At 38.7% G+C, this 19,265-nt stretch overlaps 1 protein-coding gene, 1 long non-coding RNA gene and 2 pseudogenes across 2 annotated transcripts; 2 read left to right on the forward strand and 2 right to left on the reverse strand.

Moving 5' to 3' along the window:
* Positions 1-5,440: 5,440 nt before the first annotated feature.
* LOC106403280 lies at positions 5,441-10,517 on the reverse strand (annotated as a pseudogene).
* LOC125589117 lies at positions 5,626-9,780 on the forward strand. The gene is made up of 2 exons (XR_007325303.1): positions 5,626-9,272; positions 9,516-9,780. It is a non-coding gene; the product is annotated as an uncharacterized LOC125589117 (long non-coding RNA).
* A 2,424-nt stretch (positions 10,518-12,941) lies between the features above and the next one.
* On the forward strand, positions 12,942-15,111 carry LOC106403284 (disease resistance protein CHS1-like). The gene is made up of 2 exons (XM_013844129.3): positions 12,942-13,892; positions 13,989-15,111. The coding sequence occupies exons 1-2, from the start codon at positions 13,417-13,419 to the stop codon at positions 14,872-14,874; spliced, it is 1,362 nt and encodes a 453-aa protein (XP_013699583.1). The 5' UTR covers positions 12,942-13,416; the 3' UTR covers positions 14,875-15,111.
* Positions 15,112-15,679: 568 nt separating this feature from the next.
* LOC106403285 lies at positions 15,680-19,262 on the reverse strand (annotated as a pseudogene).
* Between the last annotated feature and the right edge of the window lie 3 nt (positions 19,263-19,265).

Raw genomic sequence — 19,265 nt, forward strand, 5'->3', positions numbered from 1 at the left:
TATAGAAATAAACGAGAACAATGATGTACTCGTTGTGGACAGTGGATCAAGCCACACGATCTTAAAAGATAAGAGATATTTCATAAATTTAACTCTGAAAAACGCCACCATCTCCACCATTGCGGGTATTGCTAGTCTCACAGAGGAGCACAGCCAGGCCAATATCCTGTTGCCTATGGCTACACATCTTGAGAAATCAGATACCTTGTATTCATCCAACTCTAAAAGAAGTCTATTAAGCTTTAAAGACATTTTATTGAATGGCTATCATATTGAAACCAAGGGCGAAGGACACAAAGAGTTCCTCCAGATCATTGATCTCGCCCAAGGTCATAAGAAAGTCTTAGAATCCATACCCACACTATCTACTGGTCTTTACCATACTAAAGTCAGTATGATCGAGGCCAATGCCACTTTTAACAAAGAGACAATCGACAACTTCACTTTATGGCACGACCGGCTTGGCCATCCTTGTTCGTCCATGATGCGTAAACTGATCCTGAACTCAAACGGTCATTCCCTTAAAGAGAAACAAATCATCCCTAAGCACCTATCTTGTGTTGCTTGTTCCCAAGGGAAACTCATTTCTAGGTCATCACCAGTTAAAGTCACTAAGGAGATTATAAACTTTTTGGAAAGGATTCAAGGAGACATTTGTGGACCAATTCACCCACCTTGTGGGACATTTCGATATTTCATGGTCATCATCGATGCGTCCACTAGATGGTCGCATGTCTGTCTCCTATCATCCTGAAACCAAGCATTTGCTAGGTTGCTTGCTCAGATAATTCGATTACGAGCCCATTTTTCAGATTTTCCTTTAAAGACTATACGTCTAGACAATGCTGGTGAGTTCACTTCCCAAGCGTTTAATGATTATTGTATGTCCATGGGGGTAAGTGTGGAACACTCCGTGGCACATGTACATACACAGAACGGCTTGGCCGAATCATTTATAAAGCGCATACAGCTCATAGCTCGACCATTACTCATGAGGTCGAGACTTCCGGTCTCAGCGTGGGGACATGCGGTCCTTCACGCGGCCGAGCTCATACACATCAGGCCATCAAGTGAATATAAGTATTCCCCATTACAATTACTTACGGGTCATTAGCTAGACGTATCCATCTTAGGACATTCGGCTGTGCCGTTTATGTTCCAATAGCTCCACCACAGAGAACAAAGATGGGACCTCAAAGGAGGATGGGGATATGTGTTGGATTTGATTCCCCCATGATTTTAAAGTATCTCGAGCCAACTACGAGTGATTTGTTTAAGGCCAAATACGCGGATTGTCATTTTAATGAATCCGAACTTCCAACATTAGGGGGAGATAGCAGTAAAATGGTAAAAGAAATCGCATGGAATCATACATCCATAACTTGGCAAGATCCTCGAACTCAAGAATGTGATCTAGAAGTTCAAAAGATCATTCATTTACAATAGCTAGCTAATCAATTGTCAGATTCCTTTGTTGACCCGAAAAGAGTGACAAAGTCATATATACCAGCTGCTAATGCACCAATAAGAATTGATGTTCAAGAAGGACACAATCAAGTTGCTACAGAGTCTAGACAACATGTGAAACGTGGTAGACCAATAGGTTCCAAAGATAAGAACCCTCGAAAAACAAAGAAAGGTGCATAAAATGAAACCGAGGTTCATAAGACACCAGACATGGCCGCGGCCGATCCAGCCCGTGATGTGGCCGCGGTCGATCCAGCCCGTGATGTGGCCGCGGCCGATCCAGCCCGTGATGTGGCCGCGTCCAACCCTACGGCTTTAGACATGGCCGGACCTGATACCACTGATGTGGCCGGCCCTGTTGTGCCAAACAATGATTCTTGGGACGCCATGATTCATGGTACTGATGGTGCAGATAATAATGAGATCTCAATAAACTATGTCTTGTCTGGAAAACAATGGAACAAAAAACATGTCGACATGGATGATATATTTGCTTATGAAGTAGCACTTGAACTTATGGATAACGAGGATTATGAACCCACGTCTATATATGAATGCATGCAACAGCCAGATTGGCTTAAATGGAAAGAAGCCATAAACGTGGAGTTAGAATCATTGAGAAAAAGAGGTGTATTTGGCCAAATAATCCGGACACCTCATGATATCAAACCAGTGGGATATAAATGGGTTTTTGTGAGAAAGAGAAATGAGAATGGTGAAGTCGTGAGGCATAAAGCCCGATTTGGTGCACAAGGATTCTAACAAAGACCAGGAATAGACTATGAGGAGACATACTCCCATGTGGTGGATGCTACGACCTTCAGATTCCTAATGAGTCTGGTCGTGAGAGAAGGTCTAGATTTACGGTTAATGGATGTTGTAACCGCATACCTATATGGTCCACTGGATAATGAAATCTATATGAAAGTCCCAGAAGGTATCGAATTAAAAAACAAAGAGAGTTCTCGAGAACAGCATTGTATTAAGCTGAATAAATCTCTTTATGGACTGAAACAATCCGGACGGATGTGGTACAATAGACTAAGTGAGTACCTAGTGAAAGAGGGATATAGAAATGACCCTATCAGTCCATGTATTTTCATTAAGAAATTCAAAAACAAAGGATTCGTGATCATAGCAGTATATGTTGATGATCTGAACATCCTTGGAACCTCTGGAGAGATTTCCCAAACGGTTGAATACCTTAAGAAAGAATTTGAGATGAAAGATCTCGGGAAAACAAAATTCTGTTTGGGATTACAGCTTGAGTACATAAATGATGGTATCCTTGTGCATCAAATGGCTTATACAGAAAAGGTACTCAAGAGGTTTAATATGGCCGATTGCCATCCACCGACCAGTCCCATGGTCGTGAGATCCCTCGGCCTGGGCACTGATCCCTTCCATCCCAAGATGAACGATGAGGATGTCCTTGGTCCCGAAATGCCATATCTCAGTGCCATAGGAGCTTTAATGTACTTGACAACTCACACACGGCCTGATATAGCCTTTGCCGTGAACCTACTATCTAGGTTTAGCTCCTGTCCGACCCAGAGGCACTGAAACGGGATTAAACATGTTCTCCGTTACCTGCAAGGAACGAAAGACTTGGGTCTGTTTTATACTAACCATAACAAAGATGGTTTAGTTAGCTTTGCTGATGCTGGTTATTTATCAGATCCACTTCAAGCTCGATCACAGACAGGATATGTCTTTACACATGGAGGTAGGGCCATATCATGGCGTTCCATGAAACAAACCATCACGGCCACATCGTCTAATCACTCGGAAATATTGGCCATTCATGAGGCCAGCCGCGAGGTCGTCTGGTTGAGGTCGATGACCCAACATGCCCGATCAAATTGTGGGATGGTCGAGTGCAAAGAACCGACTGTGATGTTCGAGGACAATGCGGCTTGCATTGCTCAGCTCAAAGACGGCTCAAAACATATTTTGCCTAAGTTCTTCTTTGCCCACGATTTACAAAAGGCCGGAGAGGTCAAAGTGGTCCAAGTACGATCCAATGAAAATTTGGCCGATCTATTCACTAAGGCACTTCCGACCTGCACGTTCAGGAATCTCACGCATCAGATTTGGATGCGTAGGCTGAAAGACCTCCCCTGAGGTTCACATCAGGGAGAGTAGTGCGTGTTGTACTCTTTTTACTTCATCATGGTTTTGTCTCAGTGGATTTTCCTGATAAGGTTTTAATGATGCAACATTAAGTGTATTACAATCCATGTATGGTTATGACATCCAAGGGAGAGTGTTATAAATCAATTGATGGATGTCCATAACCGGCCATACACTTAGAGAGAGAGAGAGAGGCGGCCACGACATAGAGAGAGGGAGAGAGGCAGCTTACTTTAGTTAGAGAAAATGAAACTCTATTTCTTTTTCCCTTTATGTTTATGTTTTGTAATATTTCCATATTATGTCTTTCCATTTGATCTTTGTAAACTCTCATATATAAATGCACCTTAAGTTATGATTAATAATATACAAAAACTTACAGCTCTAAATCCTAAGTTTCACAATAGACTTATTATTATAACCAAATTTCTTGAGTATAGTAATTTAAGGAAAGTGTAAGCATGCAAAACGAGATAGGAATAAGGATTGTATTATACTAAAACTTGGGTTGAGTTCTTAATCAAGCACCTAACCTTCTTTTTGGGTAATGAAATAAAGCTTAAGTGCAAGTCAAGCATAGTGTTATGCCTTCATTGTCCTTTGAACAACCAAAACATAATAATTGCTACTTCGTCGTTTTCTTAATTTATTTTTGTTGTAAACAATTTATTAAACTTTTAATTCTATGTCTATAGGCTTTGAGTCCTTAACTGATTCATGAGAACTTGGACACGTGGGTATTGGAGCACTCATCCCCCAGGGACCAAAATCAAAAGTGATCTACCTTTCTTTGGACCAAATTCATAAGATACAAAGAGAAAGCTGGTAGTATTATAGAAGTCATAAAAAAGAAAAGCTGGACAATAGCAACTAAGAAATATCAACCACAAAGTGGTAGTCTACTGGTAGATAGATCTTAGAATTGCTAAGTAACCTAAATTCGAATGCATTACAATACATTTTACCTTATGACTACACGGATATAGACTTATTCTAGAGTCTATTTGAATACCCGAGGTAAGAGTCCATCTGTATACCGCACCACCTTTTTATGGATCTGAGATTACCAAAGGTTTAAAAAAAACCTAGTAATAATCAAATCCTTAATTTTATATTGTCTCACCAAAGTGATGAGTAGGTGAAGCACTCTACAGTATTGCTTTCGCTTCCAAAGGCGTATGTATGTTTTAGTCGTTAAGAACATAACTCTTGTCGCGTTGGTTAAAATTTGCGTGTCTCCATCTTTATAAGAGCACTGTCTGGTGATTTTACGAAAGCCAAGAAAGCAAGAAAATTGATGCTCCATGTTGATATATTATATAGTCAAACGAGTAACTCGCTGGGTGTAGATAGAAGCGGGGTTCAGCCTTTGAGACACGTTGACTCTTCTCTCGATCTGCATTTAATCAGCAACACACCACATGCTATCTTAGGATCACTCTCCCTTCGTGCTGCCAGAGTCGCTGGTTTCCTTCCTTCATCCCTCTTTACATTTTTCAGGCCTGGCCATCTTTTTAAGTATGAACCATAGAAGAAACAGAAAATGTAATCCTTTAAAGACAGACTTTGTTTAATTTGTAGAACAAATTGTAATTGCGCATTAAACATTACTATTTTATTTTGGCAACGAACTGATCGAAACTCTGAAAAATAGAAGAGGGTGAAGAAGACATAGTATATCTGAATGAGAAGAATATATGCGTGTGATCTCGCTAAACCGTCAAATTGTATAGAAACTCTCAGAAGAATAAATTTGAAGTAAACCGAGTAAACCGAAACTCAAGTGGCAATCGCCAATTGATCCAGGCGCAGGCTTTCTCTCGCAACCAAGCGAACTCGATCAACACGCACTTATCTCGCCCGGTGGATACTCAAACTCCTCGGCAACGCGAAGATGTGATTCGAATTGCAACTCGTCGATTTCTTCGTCGTCGATGCTGCTTGGGACTTGGATAACGATCAGGTGATGCGAAGTAACATCTATCTCCGACGAACGGTTTAGATCTGGTTTGAGGCTAACCCGAAACACCCCCCCCCCCTCCCAGCTTCGTAGCTCCAGTGATAAGAAAACGCCGGGAATCGGAGATGGAAGCTCCTTTGGCAAGCAACGATGATACAAGCATCGAATCCCACGAACCTGTGGGAATCGCGAATCGGAGGTAAGCTGATCGTCGTACACGTTCCTAGGGATCGATTCTCAAAGTCTCGGGGCATTTCGGCTTTTGGTAAGCAAGCAAATCGCGGTTTAACCTACGAATAGCAATGTGATTAATCATCAAAACCTTAGCATTGAATCGGAGGAAAAAAGGATAAGAGAACTTACTTGTTGATTTTGTCCTTGGTTTATGAACTGAGAAAGCAAATCTTGTTCTTGATGAAGATTGAAGCAATGGCTGAGATCAAGGTGTTTGATTGAATGATGTGGTGAAAGAGAAACATTCTTCAGGGATTCGCAGCCGTGTGCGTAGAGGTAACTGAGGCTCAGTGGAAGCTCTTCCAGTGATATGAGATGATTGCATTTGTTGAGGCAGAGAGTTCCCAAAGATGGAAGCTCTCTGATGCTTGCGGGGATTGTCTCAAACTCTAGGCTGCTGAGGTCTAGATACGTTATCTTGGTGAAGTGACTAAGCTCCTCCGACAATGAGCGAAGACCCCTGCAGTTTTCGAGGCGCAGCTCAAGCAACTCTACACCAACAAGTCCCCTCAATGATCGGAGCTTCACACAGCCAGAAAGTGTGAGTCTCTCCACCTGACCAAGTTGTGGCAGTGCTCGGAGTTCCCGGCAGTTTTGAAGGCTGAGATACTTCAACTTGGCAATTTGTCCCATGGTAGAGGGTAGTGACTTAAAATCGTTTCCGGTGAGGTCCAGTGTCTCTAGGAATTGCAGGTCAGATATGTCTCCTGCGATTTCTTGGATGTTTAGGTTTATTAGCTTTAGCTTGGTCAAAAATGGAAAGCATTCAAAGCTGTTACAGCTGAAAGGAGCATTAGATTCTATGTAACCCAACCGCTTGATCTCAAGTGATTTTATACTGTCAGAATCTGACATAAGCCTAGGCGTTACTGTATTCTGTTCCATTGTCATCGATTTATCAGGGATCTGTTGCTTGGAGCTAAAGGAGAAGTGCTCTGTGAAGGACCCTAAGATCGGTTCACTCGAATGGATCAGATTTGGATATGAACTCCGGATGGAGAACTGAATGGATTGAAGGGTCGCACGAAGGTTAGCGGAAAGGCCTTCGATATTCCCGACTCCAAATGGTGCTTGATATGACTCACAAGACCACCAAATGAAGGATCTCTCGTCGTTGCTTGATATGACTCACAAGGCCAACGATTTGAGGAAGTGTTTACTTGGATATGACTCACCAAGAAACAAGACAAGTTCTTAAACGAAGAACAAATAGTTTAACTCAAAAGCTTTTGACAAAATCGATTTCTTTCTCTATTAAAATGAAAGAGTTTCATACTTATAGAGTTTTGTAGATCTAGGAATTAAATAGAAAACTAGATCTAGATCTAGATCTAGTCAATACACGGAAATAAAGAGAGAAAGCTAGTCAAAGTGACCGTTCGGCTTCTGTCCAGATGCATCCGAACCGGCTAAGTCCAAAGCGGTAAGGATCAGCACATAGGCGGGACGATCAGCAAGGGCCGCGGGACGTTCTGATCGGACAAGTTGCGTTCCAACAAAGCCCAAGTCTTCTGATAGCTTAAGGATCCTTGCCTTAGAGAAATTTCCAAAGGAAAAGTCCATGATCGGATCGAACAAGGTAGAGAGGTCATCAACACGGTCGTTGGTACATGCGGTACGAGCCAATCGAGCCAAAAGAGAGAAGTCTCGATCATTTTGTGAAACCTCATGATCCAAGTCAAGTATGGCATGATCTTTCTCAAGTCTGGCATGATCATTCTCAAGTCTAGCATGATCTTTCTCAAGTCTGGCATGATCCTTCTCAAGTCTGGCATGATGAAAAACATGAACTTCGGTTGAAATGCTCAGAACGTCCTGAACTCCACGCTGAGCTGGTTCCATGTAATGATTCGTGGACTGCGGCACATCACTCTGCACTGCCACAAAGGTCAAATAAGTCTATATCTAGCTGGCCCTCGATGGATAGGTCCGTAAGAAAATCCAGCCTCGCTATTTCTCTCTGAAACTGTAACATGGTTCGCCAGCTGCCCGTCTGTCTACGCCTGCCTTTAAGAAAGTCAACATTGAATATGACACCCCTAAGGAGATCACAGTTGATTGCGTTGAGTTTTTTGAGATTATGTGATCTGCTTATCGACTCTGGGATGTTCTGTAGCCTCATGCAGCTTTCTATTATCAATTCCTCAAAATTCGCGGCTGTTGAAAGATCTGGAAGCTTTATTAGATTCCTCGAACCGGTCACATCTAGTCTCCGCAGCTTCCAGAGCTTCTGATCCTATGTTAATTAAAGCATTATTAATCATTGGTCTTAAAGAGGGAACTAACATTTGTTTTCTAAAGTTATCTTACTACAGCTTCGTTCCATAGACTCTCGAGGTTGCTGTATCGGAGATTGAGTTCCACCAGATTGTGGTGCTGGAACCTATATGGCAACTTTTCCAACGGATATGCATCCTAATTTAGTAGCTTAAGTTTAACAGGAAACTGAAGACAATCTGACTTAAACTGTACCTTGGATTCTATATCACCCAAGTGCTGGAAGAACTTGAAAAAGTTTAGAAAACGCATGTTGCTAAATACTTCATCACTCATAAATAATGTGCGAAGCATATCACACATGTGCAGTGTCACACCTTCATTTTGATCCGTACCCTGTTGATAGAAACACCAAAGCCACTGAGCATATTCAGATCAGTTCTACTTACAACAACAATTTAGAGGGAATTAGAATAACTTACTATATTATTGTTCAGTACATCATATATCTCGTTAGGATCCCATAGAAACCTTTGTTTAGAAGGCCTGTTCCCGGATTCTTGGCGCACGATTTCCCTTCCTGTTTGTTCAACCAAGCAATGCATGTTTATACATCCATCTGTCGATATGCTGATGAGAGACTTTGCATTTAAATGATTCATCCTAGGACGACCTTCATCAAGAAGGGAAGTGACATGGTTAAAAAGGTATCCGTTAAAGAGACAGGCAACATGAAGGAAAGCTGTTTTGTCAAGTTCATCTAAATCATTGTAGCTAATTCTCAGAATCTCCTCGACACGTTTGTGTGGCCTTGCTTCAAGTGAACGTAGTTCTTCTTCCCACGTCTCTATGGTTGTGCTTTCACTGAGATATGTGGCATAAGCCACTAGGGCAGAGGGAAGGCCGTGAGCTAGCTGAGACGCTCTAATGAAGAGTTGCTCAAAGCCATCAGAAGGAGGCGCTCTTCCTCCATAGGCTGACTTCTTATAGACCTGGAGGGCATCATTATCCTCCAAGCATTTAACCTCATATACATTGTCTACTCTGCAGGAGGTGAGCAGACCCATGGCACGTGTAGTTATGATTATTCGGCTCCCTAAACCAAACCAGGCCAGTGCATGTATCTGCTCCGCTTTATCCACACCATCAAGCACAATGAATACTTTTTTGTTCCCTAGTCTTTCCTTTATCTCATTGTTGGATCCTCCTTCAAGGAAACGATTTTTCTTACCACTGGGGATGTTGGCGAGGAATCTTTCCTGTAAGTAGGATGGACTCTTGTTCTTATAAACCTTCTTAATGTCTTCTATGAAATAATGAACTGGAAATTGACTTGAAAATCGATCATAGAGACACTTAGCAATGGTGGTTTTGCCTATGCCTCCCATACCCCATATTCCTATCATGAGAACCTCATTTTCAGACTCCATATTCAAAAGGAGATTCAGGTTCACCATGTGTGCTTCCATCCCAACTAAATTCTCTTGATTGATCAAATTTGCAGGCTTCACCTTTAGCAGTGGGCTTGAGATATTTCCAACTATATCGGCTACCATCGTTGCTTCATCCTTGCTAACACAAGAAGCAAACATTTGTTTCAATCCCAAAGACGAGAGAAGAATGTACATGGTTTTTCATTTTCGTGATAACACATTTTACTTCTTAGATCGACACTATCCATTATACAATCTAATAAAGATGAACAATGTATGGTTAATCAGATTATCTTATTAATCTTGATCCTCAAAAGATGTAAATATTGAGCGTTATGTTACATGTTTTAGATTGGTTTAGATAATTCTTATTCAGGAAGGCCGTTACATAAAGTAGAAAACTAATTACCATGCATATAATGAACTGCTATATATATGTTAAAGACTTATCTTTACTAACAGGCAAAGCAAGTTAATTCCTTTAAATCAGTTTCAGCCCAAAAAAAAACTTTTGGTAACCAAGATTTAAAATCAAGGGCAGGTGTTACAAAGTAAAAGATTACCATGTCCTGGAATGCTTGCCTGACAGATTGCCAACTTGGGTGAGAGCTCCTTTCCATTCGAGAATCTTCCTTTGATCACTGTGTCGCTGAAACGCAGCCTCGAAGGTTCCTTTTTGATGTCTCACGTCAGAAGGCTCTACTTTGTAGAAGACGGGAACGACATGGATCTTCTCCTCATTGCGAAGCTCCATTATCTGTCGGAGTTCCTGCAAACACCAGCTTGAAGTAGCGTAGTTTTCAGAGAGAACAACCACAGCGAACAAAGAAGTTTGTATAACCTTGACAAGTTGGTCGGAAATGATGTTGCCATCTTCGAGATCCCTATCGTCTTTAAAGGTACGAATTCCATTGTCAACAAGTGCTTTGTGCAAATGGCTGACGATGTTGTGGCGTGTATCTGTCCCTCGGAAGCTGAGGAAGACATCGTAGTCTTTTTGAGAAGTTGAAGAGGAAGCCATTGACGATGGTGTTGAAGAAAGAAGAATAGACTCTCTCTTTTGGCATATTTGATTGTCTGTCTTAATATTTTCTCAGTTTCAACTACTCTCTCTTGGGTAAAAGTTCAATGTAAATTTCCCGCTTGACCACTTCTGCATAATTTTTTTTTTTTTATTGGTGGTGGACGAAGTCACTTTTGATTAATAATTTCATTAGTAAATGGGCATAAACTTAAAGTAATTGACATAAATCACGACACTTTCATCTCTTTGTATAATCTGTTTTTTTTTTGAATTAAACTTGACAGATGGACATTCCATATGTATACGTACATACTTTCATAAGCACTTTTTTTCCATTCAAAGATATCCCCTGTATATTAATTAGACCATTACAACGTGTTTTTATGTTTTTGTAGTCACGTGTCATCATTACGATGATTTTTAAAATCTTTAGAAAAATAAATTGGTTCATATAAATATAGATTATATTTTTTTATTAAACTAACTATTAAATTGATTAGTAGTGTACAAAAGAATATTCTCAATTATTTTCTTAAATAAAAGTTACGGAATTACCTAATATGATTAACATATATATGATAATTAATGATTATAAATAATACATATTCGATAACAATTTTTGTATCTTCTCTCTTATTTATTTAATTTTATATTATTAAAAAAAATAAACAATAACATTAAGCATATAATAAATAAGTTAGATTTTTTTTCTGTTTGTTATATTTTGAATTTTTTAAAATGACAATAAATTACTAAAAATGGTAAAAATTCCACATTTAAAATTTTGTGAGCAATGGTATAACTTTTTTTTTGTTCAAGCAAGATACAAATGATCATAAATCGTATATATATGAAGTCTTATTAATAAATATTCATATTATATATATTCATATCATTTAAATTAAAGTATATTCTATATAAAAATATGTTAAATTCAAAATTTGCATTGACAAATTATTGAGATCTTAATATTTTAATTTTAAAATTTGTATTGAAAAATCTCACACGAAGAGCTTTGTGATTAACGGTTTAAATTTTTTGTTACAACAAATATACAAATGTTAATAAAATCATATGAGTAGGAAGTGTCAATAATAAATATTTATATTAAAATATACTATATATATTTATGTCGATATGACTAAAGTTTAATTATATAACATATAAACTAAATAAAATGATTGTTTTGATTTGTTTACCAAAAATATGATTGTAAATAAACAAAAGATGTTGATTTTGATTTATATGGTTACTCTAATGTATATACTTTTATGTATATAAATTATTTTCTAAACATGTGGTTTTTAATATGTTATTTGATCCTGAGAATCCCAAAAATACACTTCTTCACATCGAAGTGATTTTTAATATTGAAAGCACTATATATATTATTTCATTCATTAAATAATTTAGTCTTGATTTTTATTCCATAAAAGCTTTTAAAGAAATATCATGATAAGTTTCCAATCAACTCTTTTAAGTTTATCCTAAGAATGAGAAATTTGATCATTCGTCTAATGTTTCTCTCTAATACTTTGTCTAGCTATTATAATTGTAAGAACAATAGATTTGAACTATTAATATAAGTTTTATGATTTATCATTTGATAAATCAAACAGTCCTTAGTTTATGCATAGTTTACATATACTAGAATGGTTAAACATATTTTATCGGTATACTTTTAAGTAACTAAACCTCAAAGGTTAATAGAATAAGTAATTTGTTTTGTTGTTCTAGAATTAAGTAATTTATATACCGAACTTTTGAATATATACTAGACAAACATTTATATTTCAAGTATGAACTTATATTCTATAACAGCTTAATATATTAGATTTGAACATTAACCTCTGAATAGAGTTTGCCAGTGATTTTTTTTCAAAATTTTGATTCTTAGATATGTATCTGGAGTGGAGCTAATTTTTACAGATCTTTTAAAATTGACACTTATGTATTTCACTGAATTAACAGAAGAAGTAAAAAAAAAAACTCATATCAGTGAAACAGAAACGAGAAAGAAAACACAATTTTATAGAAATAAAAAATGAAATCACTTGTGCCGAGTCAATAGTAAACAAATCGAGAGCAGAAAACCTAATCTCCCTTTGTCATTTTACAATCGATGCTGCCTATCTGGTTTTGGTGATTTGTGTCAGCCGCAAAACTTAATTTCCTTTTGTGCATATGAAGTCTTAAAAATAATTAAAATGAGCTTTAATACGTTAACTTTTCAACAACGATGATATATTTAAGAGACCAACATTTTACAAATGTTGAAACCATTTAATAAAAAAACAGTAGTATAAAAAACTCACCCCGCACATACTCGCGGATTATCATCTGGCTAATTTGCTATTCAATATTCACAAAAAAACTCAATATATTGTATTGAATATGAATTTAGTGAGTTTTTAGATGATTATAGATGAATTTTAAAATTTGATTTATTTTTGTTAAACAACTTTAAAATTTCATCTAAAAGTATGAGATTTTTATTTTTATTTTTATAGCTAAGAAAATTCTCTCAAACACTCTAAAAATTTTTAAAGTACTGTAAAATCTATGACTTAAATTTTCTTTCAATAATAGTGAATTCTATTGTGTTTTATGAAATGATAAGTTTAATAACATTGAATTTTAAAATATTTTTTAAAATTTACGTTTGAGTAACAGTGTATTTGTCGTTTTAATACAAATCACCTAAAACAACTTAGTTGAATACACCCTTCTCTAGAGGTCATATTCAATCTTCCAAACTGCCTTGCACGTTTGTTCTAGTCAATGCAATACTTTTTTAAAATTATGTCTATTGATTTAAAAAGTAAATTAAAATATACGAATCTCGTTTTCAATCCTCGTAAGGGATTTATTATGCAGCAATAATATCCATATTGCCATTAAAAAAACTAGCTCACAATATCTCACACAATCTAAATCACTTTGGTCAAATGGCTTCCTCTTCTTCATCAGCTACCCCAGAGTTTGATGTCTACCTGAGCTGCGCAGAAGACACCAGGAAAGGCCTGGTCTCACATCTTTATAGTTCGTTGTCTCAAAGAGGCATTACGACTTACACACGTGATGACAAGCTGGAGAAGAGAGACTCGTCCCCTGATTATGAGTTTCCTGACCAATGGAAATATACCATAGATGCAAAAGTCGCCGTTGTTGTTGTCTCGCGGAGCTATCTAGCCTCCGCTTGGTGCCTGAACGAGCTCCAGACAATACTAAACCTTCTGGACATAGGCCGTCTGTTAGTTCTGCCCATCTTCTACGAAGTCGATCCTTCAAATGTGAAAAACCAGACTGGAGAAGTCGAAGAACCCTTCAGAAAGCTTGGTGAAAAATATCCTGAGAAGGATCATGCATGGAGGATGGCTCTTATCGATGTCAGCAACCTATTCCCCCAGGATTTACATAATTTGTATACATCATCCTGAACTTATACTTTGATATATCCATGTCCATGTGTTGTTTCACTCAGTTTCATGGTTTAATTTTTCTGTTTTATCCACTACAGGAGCGGTGAAGCAGAGCTGGTCGAAGCAATTACAAAAAGAGTTGAAGTCTTTCGATACTCGGATAAGCCGAGCAATCAGAGGGAAACTTATCCATTAACAACCAAATTCAGTGGACTGGTCGGTCTGGACCGTCAAATGCTTGCACTGTACAAACTGTTAGATTTAAATTCTAACGAGGAAGTTCGGTTGATCGGGATTTGTGGTCCAGGAGGCGTTGGCAAGACGACGCTGGCGAGACTGGCCTATGAAGATCTGTCTAAAAATTTCCATGCACATGTGTTTGTAGACAACGCCAAAAACATTTATCAGCAAGACCCTGGTGAGTCATATTCACAAGAAACATTCACGTCAGGAATGATCCAAAGGTGGTCGCATAAAAAGACAAGAGGACAAAGTGTAAGCACTGGTGTGATCAAATCAACGGTTGGACACCGAAAAGGTCTCCTTGTGATTGATTGTGTGGATAGCATGGAGCAGTTAAAGGACATAGCAGACATTGTTGGTTGGTGTGGCTCAGGAAGTAGAGTCATCCTTATCACACAAGACAAGAATTTGCTAGATAAATTTGGTGTGAAGCACGTCTACGAAGTCAGCTCTCTGAGATACGATGAAGCTCTTCAACTCTTTTCTCAATCTGCATTCGAAGAGAAAAACCCTCCTACTAGTTTCGAATCACTTTCTCTTCGTGCTATCCAGGTCGCAAGCTTCCTTCCCCTGACTCTTAAAATCATCGGTTCTACTCTACAAGGCAAGGATGAAGAGGGATGGGAGAAGGAACTGCAAAAACTCGAAGGAGATCAAGAGAAAACTATTACGGAGATAATGAAGAAATGCTACGCAGGAGGAAACGAGGAAGACCAAATCCTTTCATATATCTTGTCTTAGAAGTCATCTGATTTGGTGTTGATGTTCCATAAATGAACAGCAATATCAAGTGTCAGAATGACTTTTGATAATGTATCATATAACATTATCATTATAAACTAACTATTCTGGTTTTATTTGAGCTTTTATTGTATCCATGACTCCATCATCTCAAGCTAAGCTAATGAATCCCACGTTTATGTATTCATGGTACAAAGAGGCAGCAACATGGTTAAAACTTGCTGAATATAAGCACAACTACATAGTGGAACTTTCGAAAATTTGAGTGTAAAGCTCCGACCATGGACAAATGGATTTCCTACACCCGCTCACAGCATGTGGCTTCCACAATTTTTAATTTTGTTAAATTGTTTTGAAGGTTCGAAATATTCAATACTTATTTACTGCATGCGTGAAATCAAGCAGTTAAATAACGATCTGAAAGGATTCCATCATTGAGGAAGGTATTCTGGAACAGAGATCAAAGGCAAGTGTAGTTACTAAATCAGAGAACTCGCAATGTTATCAAAATAAAAAATCAAAACAAGTCATACTCTGTTTTTATGGTAAATCGGTTTGGGGACAACGTTCAAAAAATAATTAGGCCGTAACTAGACACTACGTAGAGGACCAGCGTCAAGACGGATTATTCAGAATTTAGGAAGGGACTAGGTGTTAACGATTTTTTGATTTATTTTATATAAATGTTTATATTTATATAAGATATTTTATTTTTTAGGTTTAATTATAAAATTATTTTTATGAATTATCATAATTAAATATACAAAATAAAATAAAATTAGACAATTTTGTGAATTTTTACAAACATTATTATTTAATTTAATAAATGTATACTCATTTAAATCGATTTAAATTGCTTTAGAAATGTTTAAACTAATTTAAATAGTTCAAACCGATTTGAGTCTTATAGATCGGATTTAGAGAAAATTGTTTTGGTTAGAGAGATTTACCACCTAGAGCAATTTTTAAAACTACAGTTAATTCCGGTTTTGCAATCGGGAACACAACCAAATCGAAAAACCAAACCGATTGTATAAAGAAACCAAACATCGGTATGATTTGGTTTACATAGTTCCAAACCCGAACCAAAGACTATATAAATTGTCACTCCTCTGCAACTATTCGCGTTCCACAAGCACTTATCTCGCCCGGTGGAAACTGAAACTGCTCCTCCCGAAGTTGAAGATGAGACTCAAGACGCAACTCTTCCATTTTATCGGCGTTTATGCTACACGGGACGTGGATGATAACCATGTGATGCCGTGTATCACTCCCTCCTTCCTCAATCTCCCGAGAAAGATAGAGATTTGGTTTGAGGTTAATCCGAATTACATCATTATCATCGTCGCGTTTCCAGTCATAACTAAACGTCGGGAACTGAAGGTAGAACGACCTCTCGCAAGAAACCATGATACATGCAGCGAAGCCTACAAACATGGGAGTTAACCTAGTCTGAGGTTGGCTGATCTTGGTACGTATCCCATGTGATTGGTTATCAAAATATCTTGGCATTTTAGTTCCAGGTAAGCAAAGAAATCTTAATACGTTGTCGCCGTTTAGAAACCGAGAGATTAGTTGCTCATCTTGTTGCAGGCTAAAGCAATGGCTAAGGTCAAGGTGTTTGATTGAATGGTTCGGTGAAACGGTCACCAGGGAACAACATCCGTGTGCATAGAGATGTTTGAGACTCTGTGGAAGCTCTTCCACTGATTTGAGCTTCTTGCAGTTATTGAGGCTGAGCGTTACCAAAGATGGTAGCTCTCTGATGCTTGCGGGGATTGCTTCAAAGTCATTACCACTGAGGTTTAAATATGTTAACTTAGTGAAATGACTAAGCTGGTTTGAGAATGACTGAACATTCTTGCAGTTGTCTAGCTCAAGCTCTTGCAAACTGTAACTGCCTACATCTTGAGAAAGTTCCACCAGTGACGTGAGGTTGGAACAGTTGGAAAGCTTGAGTGTCTGCACCTCCGTCAGCTCCGGCAACGCCTCGAGCGTGCTACAGTTAGAAAGACTGATGTATTTCAACTTAGAGAGGTTCTTCATTGATGAAGGTAGATTAGTGAAGTCATTTCCACTCAAGTCTAGTTTCTCTAGTGAACGCAACCGACAAATGTCTTCAGGGATTTTCTGGATGTTCAAGTTGATTAGTTTCAACTCCGCCAAGCAAGGGAAGCCTGAGAAGCTAATGCATTCGAAGGAGGCACCATCCTCAATGTAGCTAAACCGCTTGATGCTGAGAGATTTAAAATCATAGAAGCTTGAGATAAAAGGAAATCTTTCCTTTGGCATCATCACCATTGATTCTTCAGGTATGTGTTGCTCGGAGATCAAAGAGAGGTGCTCTGCGTTTCCCCTGAGATGCCACCACTTGATTTGTATCTTCCCTTCTATTGATAGGTTTGAAAGAGAAGTTCGTTTCTTTACTGCTCCGGGAAGCTTCATTATGACTTGCCGGCGTCGCCTAAGTCCACTCTCTGGCAGGACACTCTTTTCTGAGATATAGATAACAAGATTTCTTAAGCCATTGCAATGCGATAAATCGAGTTTTCGCAGGCAAGATAGGCCGCCAATGGACTCTGGAGGTTGCTCCAGTCCTGTACAGCCTTTCATTATCAACTCTTTTAGTCGCGTGGCCCTTGAAAGATCAGGAGTTTTGGTCAGATTCTTCGAGCCAGTAACATCTAGTATCCTCAACTGACCGAGTTCCTAGATGTAAGAAACACACACAAAAGACGTTTAGATATCTTAAATGCTTTGTGACACACTCTAGTTACTAACTCAATACCAATGTGTTTTGATAGCTTACCAGGGTTCCATCCCACAGACGCTCAAGCTTACTGTGACGCAGAATTATTTCAACGAGGCAATGCGGAGAGTATCCTGGAGGCAAACTTTTCATAGGATAAGCATCCCAATGTAGTAACCTGAGTTTGCTGGGAAGCATATCTGTGCCTGGAATGAACTTCAGTTTGGACTCTATATCATTCAAATCCGTGAAGGCCTTGAAGAATGTGAGACTGTTGATATCCTTAAGCACATTTCCTTTGATAGACGACGTGTGAAGCATTTTACACATGTTTAGTGCTACACCTTCCGTTGTTGTTGTACCCTGACGAGAGAATCGAGGTCAGTAGATATACGACAAGTAATGGCAAAAACCATAGAGACTAGAACAATGCAAATGTGAGAATATAAACTTCCACATCGGAAGCTTGGATATGACATAAGAGACATGTGTCAATCCAGTTATCGTCAATTGGTTTTAAAAATTTAACATGGTAACATGAAGAATCTTACTGTGTTATTTTGTAGCACGGAGATGATTGGATCAGTTTCCCACAAAATTCGTTGTCTCCAAGGCAAGAAGCCAGATTCTCGGAGCACAATATTTCTTGCTGCTTGTTCTATCAAGAGGTGCATGGTGATGCATCCATCTACAGGTGATATTTCTATGAGAGATTTCGCTTCTAAAGCGTTTGTCCTTAGAGCACCATCAACGAGAAGGTCATTTACACGCTGGAGAGAGTCTCTATTGAAGAGGCATGCAACGTGAAGAAACGCAGATTTTTCTTTGTCGTCTAAACCTCTGTAGCTAGTATCCACAATATCAATGATACTTTGATGAGGAATTGTTTCAAGAATGCGTAATGCATCTTCCCACCCTTCTATCCATGTAATCCGGCGGAGATATGTGCCGAAAGCATCGAGGGCTGAAGGAAGGCCTTGAGCAAGCCTAGAAGCACGGATTGAGAATTGGTGGTAGACATCAGAAGGAGCTTGCCCTCGTTCAAAAGCAGCTTGTTTAAAGACTTGGATGGCATCATTGCTGTCCAAAAAGCTAACATGGTATAATAGTCTTACTCCAAAGGAGTAGAGCAATCCAAAGTCTCTTGTAGTTATGATGATTCTGCTCCCTGCTCCAAACCAGTCAATCGTTTTCGCCACGGCCTGGAGCTGGTCCAAGTTGTCCACATCGTCGAGGACGACGAAAACTTTACCCTTAAGGTTGGACTTGACAGAGTTGTAACCCTTCTCCACGCACCAGAAGCTGGTCTCTTGTTTTTGGCCTTGGAGAATGGAAATAAGCTTTTCCTGTAAATACGGTAGGCCATTCTGTGCCAAGATCCTAACGTTTTCAATGAAACAGGATGAATCAAACTGACGTGAATATTCTTCGTAGAGATACTTGGCAATGGTGGTTTTGCCAATGCCTCCCATTCCCCAGATTCCTATCACACGAACCTCTTTCTCAGATTCCACACTCAGAAGAGGACTCAGCTGTTCCATGTGAACGTTCATCCCTACGATATGGCTCAAATCTAGTGGCTCCATTGAGAACAACTGATCTGAAATTTTCCCAACAATATCCGCAACCATCGTGGCCTCGT

Source organism: Brassica napus, chromosome C6, assembly GCF_020379485.1.
Source record: "Brassica napus cultivar Da-Ae chromosome C6, Da-Ae, whole genome shotgun sequence".
Lineage (NCBI taxonomy): Eukaryota > Viridiplantae > Streptophyta > Magnoliopsida > Brassicales > Brassicaceae > Brassica > Brassica napus.